The sequence below is a fragment of the Colobus angolensis genome, unplaced genomic scaffold, assembly GCF_000951035.1.
Source record: "Colobus angolensis palliatus isolate OR3802 unplaced genomic scaffold, Cang.pa_1.0 Scaffold324, whole genome shotgun sequence".
Lineage (NCBI taxonomy): Eukaryota > Metazoa > Chordata > Mammalia > Primates > Cercopithecidae > Colobus > Colobus angolensis.
The window spans coordinates 1,097,211-1,109,635 of NW_012116533.1; the positions used below are offsets into that span (position 1 = coordinate 1,097,211).

General features: G+C 38.3%; 1 protein-coding gene across 1 annotated transcript in view; it reads right to left on the minus strand.

Annotated features, from left to right (window-relative positions):
- GUCY2F (guanylate cyclase 2F, retinal) overlaps positions 1 to 12,425 on the minus strand; it is a 111,019-nt gene that overhangs the window by 73,058 nt on the left and 25,536 nt on the right. Inside the window, exons 4-6 of the mRNA XM_011951666.1 lie at positions 9,618 to 9,972; positions 8,134 to 8,218; positions 4,198 to 4,294 (exon numbers count right to left, since the gene is read on the minus strand). Coding sequence (XP_011807056.1) covers positions 4,198 to 4,294; positions 8,134 to 8,218; positions 9,618 to 9,972 — 537 coding nt within the window. The remainder of the gene's footprint in view (positions 1 to 4,197; positions 4,295 to 8,133; positions 8,219 to 9,617; positions 9,973 to 12,425) is intronic.

Sequence of the window (12,425 nt, forward strand, 5' to 3'; positions counted from 1 at the left end):
ATATGAGTTGAACCCTGTAAACATGAGGTTGATTGATTTTTCCTATTCTTCTGAACTTTTTTTTTTTTTTAGTTCAGGGTTGGCACCTTGTTTAACCACCATGTAGCACCAAAAAATTATAAAGGTGCTTCCATCTCCTAGAGAAGATTAAAATTATAGATGGGGGCAAGAAAGAATGCCAGTCATAATTTAATCTGGGACCCTCACTTTGTAGACAAAAAAGTAAGACCAAAAAAAGATAAAATAAGTTTCCTAATATCATACAGCTAGTCAATTATTTAGTTACAAGAATTATTGCTTATAAAAATCTAACATTAAAAAAAGTCAATAGCAGACCTAGGACAGCATCCCACCTTGCTGACTCTCAGGAGTGGCTCTTTTTGTGATACTATCCTGAATGGCATCCTTCTTTGTGCAGGTAAAATTAATGGCAGAGGGATCCCAGAAAGCAATAAGAGTAGAGACTGAGCAGATCACATGCCTATATATAATTTATGAGTCTGATGCTTAAATGGGTCAAATTCTCTATTCCTTGATTTTTGAACTTGCACACATAAGTCTGGTAGGAAAGGGCTGGGAACTGCACAGTTGAATGACAAGAGGAAGAGTTACCTGCAATCTGTGTTAACCTTTAAAATTGAACCTCTGTATCTTCAATTGGACCAGTAGACTTATTTCACATGAAGACATATAAATCAACAGGTTCCTCATATTCTCCATACCTCCAAATGTGCCTTTCTTAGAATTAAAGCAATCCAGAGCTAGCAGTTACATTTTGGTATTGTCTAGGAGTGCCCCCACCCTCAACTCCAACATCCTTGTTTTATAATTAGGAAACAAAGACCCAGAGAGGTACATAGGGACTGGGACAAGAATCTTGGTGTTATATCTGGTCCTGTGCTCTCTCTACAACTACATTATGCTTTATTTTACTTTGCTTGCCAATAAAAATTAATCTTAACTACTTCCCAACACTCTACCCCTTAATAGTCTTTGATCAACTAAAGATTACAGCTGAGTTAGCCCAGAGTTAAGCTCCTTCTATGAAGACTATCACAAAGTTCCAAGACAATGGTAAACTCCACCCAGCCCCCAATGTGCTGAAATCTCAACAGCTCAAAATTCAGACAAGATGGAAAACTTGACTCTTCACATAACCCCAGCATCAACCTGAACACTCCCCAACAGAGCAAGGTCAGGGAGGAATCTACTTCCCTTTCATTCTTTATTTTCATATCTCAGCAGGAGTACCTAGATCTGTATATTGAGATATAGACCTCTCCATGAAGCGCAAAGGAGAAAGCAAGAGAATTGCCAAAATCCACACACATTTTGACTTCAGCTTCATTTTCTTCTAAAAACTTCCTTTCCTAACCTGACTTCTCCTGACCTGCCAATTTTTCTAGACGGAATTAATTTTATATTCACTAAGAGTTTACACTTTCAGACATTCCATTTGGATGGAATTCTTGGCTTGGCTTCTTGACTGATTAGGCACAACCAGCTGCAAGTTTGTGACTACACAGCAATTAAGGAAAATGTATGCTTCCCCTATCTCTTCCCATCAGAACCTCTGATACAAGCCAAATGCCAAAAGGGATCTGGAGGCCAAGAGCTATGTTCTTCTAGGGTAATGCCATCCTTTTCCACCTGGGCCAAAATAGTAAAAAAATGAAATAAAATAAAACAATCTTTTTTTTAATGTACAAAAGAACATTCCCCACTATAAGGCTACCAATCCCTTATAACAGTATACCAATCCCTTAGTAACAGTAATAGCCCTGTTACTATTCATTTTTCTCACTCATATGGTAAAAAGTGATGATGTTTTATTCTCATGTCAAAATTTATGCACAAATGAAAAAAAACTATCAGGATGAGCAAGATTTTAAAACCCTAGGTACTTTGTTTACCTGAAGGTAGCACTGCTCAGCTATTTATGGTGATTTTGTGAGGCCTGGTATGCTTTAGTCACCCAAATATGGTTTATGTCTCAGTACAAATGAGAGGAGGAATAGGTGGAGGTCTTATAGACTACACTGGACTATTGCAAATCCTATACAAATTGAAGCCTCATTCAGTCCAAAATTGAGCTATGTGTATCATTTTGATACGTTAGAGCTAAAACATCTAGGCAATTGATATGAACTGTCATTTTGACATGGATACCACCAAAGAAGTGGGGATTTTACAAATAGGTTTATTGCTTTTGACTGAAACTTTACTATATTTTGCTACATTTAGACAATAATTTCTAATCAGCTACTTTTACTACTGAACATCCATTTCTGGATAAAACATCTTGTCACAAAAGTGAATACTTTTTTCTTAGTATTGGGTTATATATTAGGATTGCTTCAGAGCTTGTATTTCAACATCTATACTTTCTACTTAAAGCAGGAAATTTTATGCAAGGCATATTGAGTATGGCAAATCCAGACAAATTCCACTACCATGAGTCCTAGGGTCCTTTGGTGGCTCCAAAAATGGGGACTAATATCAATAAATTTTTATGCCACAACGGTGGAGTGTAGGCTTCAGCCACAGTGACAGTTTTGGCTTTCAGCAATACGTTTCCAGGAACACAATATCAACCTTACGAAAAGATCTGATGATTTAAACAAGTAAGAATTAGGGTTATAATTGAAAATTAAATCAAACAGCTGAACAACTAATTTGACTCCAACTGCTCAGGGTAGTACCATGTAAATCCATTCTCACCCAGCCAACTAATTAAATATACCTTTCAATTTCACATTCAGGCAAAAGACCAGTTTGGTCACTGAGATAACAATTAATTCTCAAATCTGGCACAGTTGTGTAGCAAGAGTAAATGGCACATGAAGACAATATAAGGTGTTTGTATACTCTTCCTACATCCACTACCATACTATAAATTACAGACTAGTATCTTTACTGTGGCTACATATACTAGCACAAGGAGACACACTAGCTAGCTTTGACAGTACTCTTCCCCACATGTTCTCTTCTCCAAGCTTCTATTTATGCTGTTTCCTCTGCCTAGGATGCCTCAGCTATGGGGCCAGATAGGTAATATAAAGAGGTGAAATATGCTGAGTATAAGACAATGTAGAGTGGTAGGAATTGTATCAAACTGCAAAGAACATGCCTTTTCCACAAAACACAACTACTACTGAGTTATAGCCAATTGTCAGGATGAGATCCAAGGTTGACAGATCTTCCAACTTTTAAAGAAAACTCAGAAATCCAGATTTTTATATGTAATTTCATAATTTCAAAATGCTGGCTTTTTTCTTAATAACTGTGAGGGTAAAACAAAGGTGGTTACCAGTTTGTGACCTAAACAAACCCTATACTTCCTTCATTAAGACTCAGTTTTTGTGCTGAGTTTCTGAAAAGCCTCCCTCCACTGATCTGCCTCCTCTGAAGTTCTACCACACTCTAGTTTCTTTGTACAACATGGCGCTCATCATCTCTCTTGTATGGTATGATTTGTCTCTCCAACTTAACTGCAATCCTCTTGAAATCTGGGACTACATGTCATCTTTCACAAAGCCTAGCCCCAGGGGTAGGACATAGTAGCAGGCCTTTAATGAAGATCACCAATTACATTACAATCACAACCAGTGAAGATCTTTTGGTGAAATGCAACTCTCTTTCACTAGTTGATTAATTCACCAAACTTTTACAAGCACCTACTATATTATAAGCATTATGTTAGGCTAACATTTTAAAAGATATATTGCTGCCCTTGAAGAAATTACCATCAAATGTTTAGTCCATGTATACAAACAACTACATAAAGTCAAAGCTAAACTACTGCTCAAAGTGCACTGCATTCACTTGCACAACAATGTTCTAAGGTTGCAATATTTAATAAAAATGTAACATGAGCCATATATGTAATTTTAAGTTTTCTAGTAGTCACAATTAATAAAAGGAAACAGGTAAAATTAACTTTAATAATATGCTTTAACCCAATATATCTAAAATATTTAATTTTGACATTTAATTAACTTTTGTAACTGTTTAAATATTTTTTTAAATTGAATAAGATATTTTACATGTTTTTGTACTGTCTTCTAAACCCACTGAGTATTTTACTCTTATAGCATATCACAATTCAGACTAGCCACATGTCAAGTGCTCAATAATTATCTGTGGCTTGTGGCTACCATATTGGACAGGGCAGCAAAAGAAAAGGATATGCCTTACCTTACTGCCAAAGTGGGGGTTGATAAACGTTACATCCTCCAAAGTCAGTAGAATTCTATTGGGTCCTTTGATCAACTGGATTTTATTTATACGACGCCTAAAACAAACATGAAATCAAAGGGTCACAAGGGACTGGGTGTTCTGGCAAAGCCAGGGTTAATTTGCCCTAAGATAACAGTTAAAGAATATACAAGGTATACAAGGTAATTGGGAGGATAATCACACATGGATTTTTACCATAGTACCCACAGGAAAAGAAGGAAGCAACCCCGGCCCGCACAACTTGCAGTTACAAAGACCAAAAGAGAAAAATTGAAATGCTCTTGAAGACGCATCAAAAGAGAGGTGCGAAGGCACTACATGGGAATGGTATCTCAGGCTAATAAAATGGTGATCCCACATCAAGGGCACATTCATAACAACACTTCTGAATACATTTAAGGAACTCAATACTCTTTCTCATATGCCATAGTATTTATCCTGATAATACCAGGGCCAAGAATCATTAATCTCCATTTTATAGACAAAAACACATTAGAGAAACAAAACAAAATTGAGCAAATTGGCATGAGATCCCCTAGCCTGAGGCAGAGCTGGAACTTGAATCCTTGCTCCCTGGCTGTGGGCCCAAATTTCTGCCCATAAGACGCTTATCTTGTAAAGTTGCCAAAGCAACAGGTTGAAAAGTGGAAAAATTCAATCAGTTGGTTGCTTTGTCTACATGATTCCAAACAAGTAGGCTGACTGAGTTTTCTTCTTTTACTGAATTGGTCTCTTGTCTGAGCATTACAGACACAGTTTAAACCTGATTCTCTCTAAACATGCCCATTAATTTGTAGTGAATGTAATTATTTTCTACAAATCAATTACTAGACACATAGGAGTTTATGATGTGTACTCACACAGTCAGGTAGGTCTGACTGGGCAACTTGAAGACCTAGGGGGAATCTTGATTAGTCGGTATGCTCGTTTTGTTGTTTTGTCTTGGGGGCTCTGACAGCTACAATTTGGCTTTGCTTTTTCCGTAACCCCATAATGGTTACTCTGTGGAATGTGTTAAAGCCAAGAGCCATCGTGGAGAAAACAACCGCTGAATCAAAATGCTTTGTCAAGTTGCTTTAAGAAGTTTACAATGTCACTGTAGCTTTAAGTATCAGCAACTCAGTTTTTCTCAGTGATTCCACTGGTTTGTAAACAAACAATTAATGTGTTTCTAATTGTCTGCCAACAAATATGTCCCTTATCACTGTGGGAGCTGCTGCCCTGCAGAGAAAATTAAAAGAGCCCTGTAGTGGATTCTTGGGTAGAGCACATGAATCTTTTGGCAAAGTAAAGCATCACTCCCTAACTTATCTGTTTCATATGTGTGGTGAATTGTCTTAAAACAGGCACACCTGTAAAAATAATCATGCTACAGAGTACACTCTAGTAGAAAGCAAACTGGACTCCCAATCCAGAGACCTGGGATGTGGTGCAGATTCTGTCATTAATTAGCCAGGTCCAGGTGACCTTGGATAAATAATTTAACCTCTTCATGGCTCAGTGTCCTCATCTAGCAGGATAATAGTCCTTGCATTACCTGCTTTATAGAGTTGTTTTGAAAATCAAATCAGATAATGTATGTGAAAGTGCTCTGAAAAGCATAAAGCACTATGAAAGTATGAGGGCTCATTATTATCATTATCATCATTAGTATAACAAAGCACGGGAGAGCTTTATAGAAAGGCGATGCAATCTGGTTCCGGAGGAGTAGGGAGAAAGGAGGAGTTCAAAGAATCCTTTGTTTTGGGGTGGTTGGGTTCTTTGCATGTCTTTCTTTCTGAAAAAAAACTTAAACAATCAAAACATACAGAAAAGGAAGGAACAGAGAGTTACTCTCCTGCAAGTAATCACCGTCTATTACAGAATCTCATCAGCCGCTCAGCTCTTCTGATTGCAGCCGTGGTGGGCAGAGAGGGAGGAAGGCAGCAAAGAGGGGGCATCTTTTGTGCTTTGTTAGCTGAAGAACCAAGGACCAAGTGAGTCTGGGAAATGATGTACCTCTTTCCCATCTCTGAGTTTTCTGTGACCACTTGAAGTACCAATTGTCTCAAACTCATTTTCCTCTCCTATCATTTTCCTCTCTAATCAGGTCCCTCTCCCATAATTTTCCTCTCCAATCTTTGCCCTTCAGCCCACAAGATTCAAACAAACCCCTCCCCACTGTTTTTTTTTTTTTTTCTTTTTTCCTTCCTTTTCCAAGAATTGCAGACTAGGCTCACTCAAAGCCCAAAGAACCAGTCCATACAGTGGGAAGGATGAGTGAGAACTGTCAGTTGGGGGGTTGACAAGTAACATAAACAGCTGAGTAACTACATTTTCCACACTGCCATGGGATGTTTTGGCATTAGGTAGACAGAGTCTGTTACTCCTCAAATCTCTCTAGACAGGGAAGCTTTTTGATTGGATAGAGTTTATTTTTGCTAAGTATCTAATGATGTTAATTAAATACTTTATTCTTTGGCAGCAGCTAAGTTAAAGATATTGAATTTCTATTCTTAGCAGGAATATATCCCAGTTACAGAAATTAAAAGAAAAACTTCCTTTGAACTAGTGTCTTTATCAAGTGTGTTTTAACAATTCATAAGCTACCTACAACTCTGTGTGACTTTATCAAATTTCTAATACTGTGGAAATTGGATAATAGAAGTTTTTCACAGCTATGCCAACATTTTAAACACTAAGAGTAACACCTGTTATGGTTTCAATCCAGGATTTCACAGACTTATTAAAGTATCAGAGCTGGGAAGGCTCTTAAAGATCATCTAATCCAATTTCTTCATTGTGCAAATGAGAAAATTCTGGCCAAGAAAGGTTAGGTGGCTTGCCCAAGGTCACACAGCTATTTAATATACTATAGAAATTTTTTCATAAAACTCAACAAAATAGCCTCACTCTATTCTCTACCAATCCAGGCCATATTGTTGTCAGGACCACCCTTACTAAGAGGTGACAATGATGTGATTTGCAGGGTGGCAATGGGAAAATGAGATGGCTATAATTTATTTTATTTTTCACTTTCCTCCAATTGTTCTAGTATGGAGAGGGTCCAAGTGTTAAAATGCAAAGTTTATAAGAAAGAGCTGTCATGTTAGGCCATCTTCAGCCACTTATCCCTGATTCTGTAGTACCTCATTAGATTATTTGGTCATGTACTAAGGGATCTGAGGGAGGAAGGCAAAACTTGATGATAATAAAGATGTTGATGATTAGACAGGATAACTTTTGCCCAAGGAAGCAAGATGGTAGAAATCTGGAATGTGATACCCTGGACAAAAGGCATGAATATCAAAGTGAAGATCCTGAGCTTCCAACAATCAGCAAGAGAGTTCCTTGGTCTTGGGAAGGGGTTGAGATTTTACCATTTATTGAGCACCTACTATGAGTCACATACTGTTCTAGGTGCTTTACTTATTTTAGTTTACTTAATCCCCATTATAGTCCTATGAGTTCACACCATTATTCCTAGAGCTTGGATTTTAGCAAAGTCTGCCTAATTCTTGGAATTCATTAAGATATCTCAATGCCATTCCCTATCATCACATATCATTTGGGCAAGGAGATGGTTACAGGAGACTCTGCTAGGAGAAAGGAGAACAAAGATAGGGAGTACACAGGCCCTAAAGTACTAGTTCTCTTATTTCACCATTGTGTTGAGAGCCAGATCTATTCACAGGCAACAACACTGACAACACAGCTGAGGAAGTTATTCTTGGCATCATGAAAACACTTCACTCTAAATGGGGCCTGTAGGAATGGTAAACCACTGTGGAAAAAAGAAAATCAGTGGGTCATGTAATGAGGCAATTGTACTGAAACAGGACTTCCTGGAAATCAATATTAACAAGGCTATTATGGGCTTGTATTTTTTATATACAAAAAGAACAAAAAATGTACCTTATAAAGTAAGCAAATCCATTAATAGACAGCAGGGCTATAAGCAAAGTAAGGCAGACCATCATGGCAAAGGCAGCGTCGATGCCTGCAGAGAGTGAGAGGAAGAGGAAGAATGGCATTATCAGAGAGAGGCAGTAAATAAAGGGCACCGCAGAGTGACTCCTCTTGCTTTCTGGTGACTCTAAAATCAAGCCACATCTACCTAACCTAATTCCATTTTTTCTCAGCACAGTCTGTCTTGTTGACTTTATGGACACAGAAAGCAATTTCACTGTTCTGAAGTAAAACCACTCACCACTCTGACAATAACAAATCACATGAATTAAGGCTTACCAGAGTGTTTCTTTGGAGGAAGAAGTCCACGAATTGAAAACTTTGAGTACCTTAATTTAAGTTGGACAGCAATAGAGTTCTTGAGAATAAATATGTTATCTCACCTGTGAAGGGAAAGTATTACCTTGCCTTCATAAAATAAAAGGCCTTTTTAATTCACCTGAGCCCATAGACCTTGCAAGTTATAGATGAAAAACACAGAACTTCTCCTTCAAGCGTGAGGGTAAGTCTGGTTTTGATAATTAGTGTTTTCATCAGAATGTAAATTAGCCTCCACAAAATCTAAATATTTGGATAGATTAGTAAGATTTTTGAGGGAAATATGATGTGAGTGAAGAGGTAGCTGGATATATCATGCTAAAGCAAAGTAGAAATCAAAGCCCCTTTCAAATAGATGCATTTGGTTTTAAGAGTATGGTATACAGTTGCATAATAATATGGGCCCTTCCAATGATCCCCTCTGGCTCTCAGAGATTTGACCAAGTTTCCCCTCTTCCACAAGCTAGAGGAGTTCCACCAGTCAATCAAACTGCAAGTATTTACTGGATACCTACTGTGTTGGGCAGTTGGGCACCATAAAAATTATTAGCTATGGTCCCTACCCTCAAGGAGCAATATATTTGGGAGTGGGGGTGGAGACAAAATCAGTACACAAGAAACAATTGAAAAGCAATTTTGTGCTAAGCTGTGAGGCACAAACTTTTATTTCAATGGGAGTTCAGAGAGGAGAGAGTATAGATATGGTATTTCTGTGGTGGGACCTCATTGGCAGGATTTGGAAACATCAAGGGATGGATAGGGGACCTTGAAAGCAGGAGAAACAATCATAGGTCATAGCCTACAAAAGAGTAAGAAGAAGGCTAATGTCTTCCTCTTTTTAGAGTAAACTCTTTGGGAAAGACTGGGATTCTTTTTAAAAAGAGTGGTGGGGAGGCTTTTAAATTGTGGATGATTATTCAGGGCTGCAAAGTATCTCTCATTGTTCTTATTATTTTAAATTAACTAGATAGAGTGCCAAGAGGTGTACGTCACTTGAATGCAAATGACTGATTTTATGCGTGTTTCAATATTAAAATACGCCTTCTCCTAAAGAGGTTCCCTTGTAACCCAAGCTGAGCCAAATTGACTACTAGCGATTTTCCATTCCTTACCTCCATGGCAGATCTTCCCTTCTGCAAACCAGCATTTTGCATCTGCTCTAGGGGGCCTGCCACCAGGGAAGTGAATAGGGATCCCTCCAAAACGTAGCAGCTCCATTTCCATGTCCACAGTGTAGGTGCTATGGAGTTCCCATTCTTTCCAGTTGGTGTCCAGGATTACATATTCTGAAATTCCATTTCCATTTGAATCTGTCCTTATCAACTGGTTGAATCCATAGAACTGCATGTTTCTGGAATGCTGAACCAGGCTGGCAGCACCAGCCTGTCCATTTTCTTTCATAGCATTATTCATGGCTTGTGCGATAAAGTAAATTGAATTGTAGATGGTTCCAAACAACGGTGAAACCTATTTTTAAAAATTACAATTATCTTGAGCCCTGGTCACCCTAGAGCGATCTCAGAGTATATTCCAAGCCTGTGTTCATTATTATGGTCTGCACGTCTGAGTGAAGTAGAGCTATGAAGACCCAGAGGAAAAAAATTGTTTCTAAGGACTTGCTCAGTTTCTCCCCCGAATTTTCCTGTTTTTCTCCCCCAGGCCGTCACATCTTTAAATATATCAAATATGACAATTTTATGAGCAAACCAAGTCATACACAATATTTTCTTGTGTATGCTTCTAAACTAAGAAAATGATTTAGAATTATAAAGGGCACTTAAGAAAAACAAGTATAGAATAGACAAGGGTAATTCAAAGGAAATATGCCAGGTTAATTACTGGTGCACTGTGCATGGTAAAATCATTTTGCTGGCACTACTGGAGTGGTAGGTGTGTGTGGGAAGACTGTAAATAATGGGTCTCCACAGTCCATGTCTGTATCCTGTCTTAGTTCAAAATGGCTATTTTTCTGGACACATGCTCCCCAGAGAAAGTGAACATTAGAATTCAGTTTTAAACACATACCAACACATACACACTCACATGTATGCACACGCAAACATCCACCCTGACACATACGCACCCAGCTATCTAGAACCAAAGTTTGTAGAGTATAGAGAATGTGAATTTTAGTCAGAAAACCTATTGGTGTGCAAAGTGGCAAAGCGTCAACCTAAAACAGTAGGACTGCTAGGGTGGATAGCATAACTATGCCTGCTAAATAAATATGGTAAAAGCAACAATGTTTTTGTATACTATGCCCAGATGCACTGCCCATTAACCTTGTAAGTTTATTTTTGTATAAAATCTTGTATCTTTTTTCCAAAAAGGTAGAGGATGAGAAAACAATTCCTCCCTTCTCTGTACCTCCCCCCACATGGCCCCTCACACACGCGGCCATGGCTTCATGGTTTTCCACGTCACTTCATTTCTAGGATGGAGTTCAAGAAAGCTATGGTCATGCCATTTTTCTGAGCATCAGGGAAAGCTGATACTTGCTACTTTGGTTTCAGAAGGTCTAGAAAGCTAAGCTCCTGTAACAACCTTCATGTGAAAAAAAAGGGCTTAAAATTGAATGAATCATTTTTTATTAGAAATAAAAGTCAAGATGCAGAGAGGTGTAGCAGATAGCAAGACACTGCCATGTCCTGTTAATGTAGAGTGGGGGTTTTCAACACCAGTTGCACATTAGAATTACCTGAAGAGTGTCAAAAATAGCAGTGTTAAACCCAACCCAGACCAACAAAAAGAGATGCTTTTAGTTTGATACCCCAGTAATCAGCATTATTAAAAGCTCCTCAAATATTCTAATATACATGCAGGATTTTAAGACATCAGTATAGAAGATGATACCCTGTCCTGTGATCAGTGCCTAATGCCAGAATGTTTGAGAAAGTCATTTATCAGCTTTCTCTGTGCTTCCATTTCTTCCTCTGTGAAAAGAGAACACAGAATCATGAATGTCTAAACTTTAGAAGTCATCTTGTCTAACTATCTTACATTATAGATAAGAAAGGGAGACACAGAGAAGTTACATGATCTGTCAAGTTCACATACCTGAGCATAAAATAAGGAGTAAAATCCAGGTCTCCTGTTTCTCAGTTTAGCATTCTTGATTGGAATATATGTCCCCTGTGGTCCCTTCTGGCTCTGAACTCCTGTGAAAATTCCTAATACTTGGTATAGTTCAGGGACAAAATTTAGCTTGTAGACATTTTTATTGCCTGTTTAAGGGTTCTTCTTCATCTCGCTGACCTCTCTCTTCACGTTGGAGTGCCCCAAAGCTCAGTCTTTGGTCTTCGTCTCTGTCCACACTAACTTCCTTGGTGATCTCTTTTGTTCTCGTGGCCTTAAGTACTAGATCTATGCCACAACTCTCAGATTTATACTTCCAATTCAGACCTATAGCCTAAATTCCAGATTCATATAGTCAATTGCCTACTTTTATATCTCCACTGGATGTTAAAAATCAACATACTCAATGTTGAACTCATGATATTCACCCCAAATCCTCCTGATCCATCTACAACTAGTCTTGTCAATCTATGTTAATAACTACTCCATTCTTCTAGTTGTTCAGGCCAAAACCTTGCCCCACATAACAGAGCTAACTACTAGCAGAGCAGAAATCAATACCTCAGTCTCCAGAGGGTTTTATTCCAATAATCTTCCCTCATCACCCTGTCTCAAGATGTACTTTGTAGAAATAGATCGTGAATGGATGGCATGTGCTGCCACCAAGGTATACACACTTAGTTGCCTAGCACACGCTGAGCTCCCTTAAGAGGTTTTCACTAATTCCCCCTCCTGACATTCTTGGATGCTCTATTTGATTGTCTTTGGAATTTCTGCAAAACCCTGACTGTTTTCTGGGGGCTTTGGTAGGTTATGACAATAAGTGAAGGATGGAAAGTGGAGTA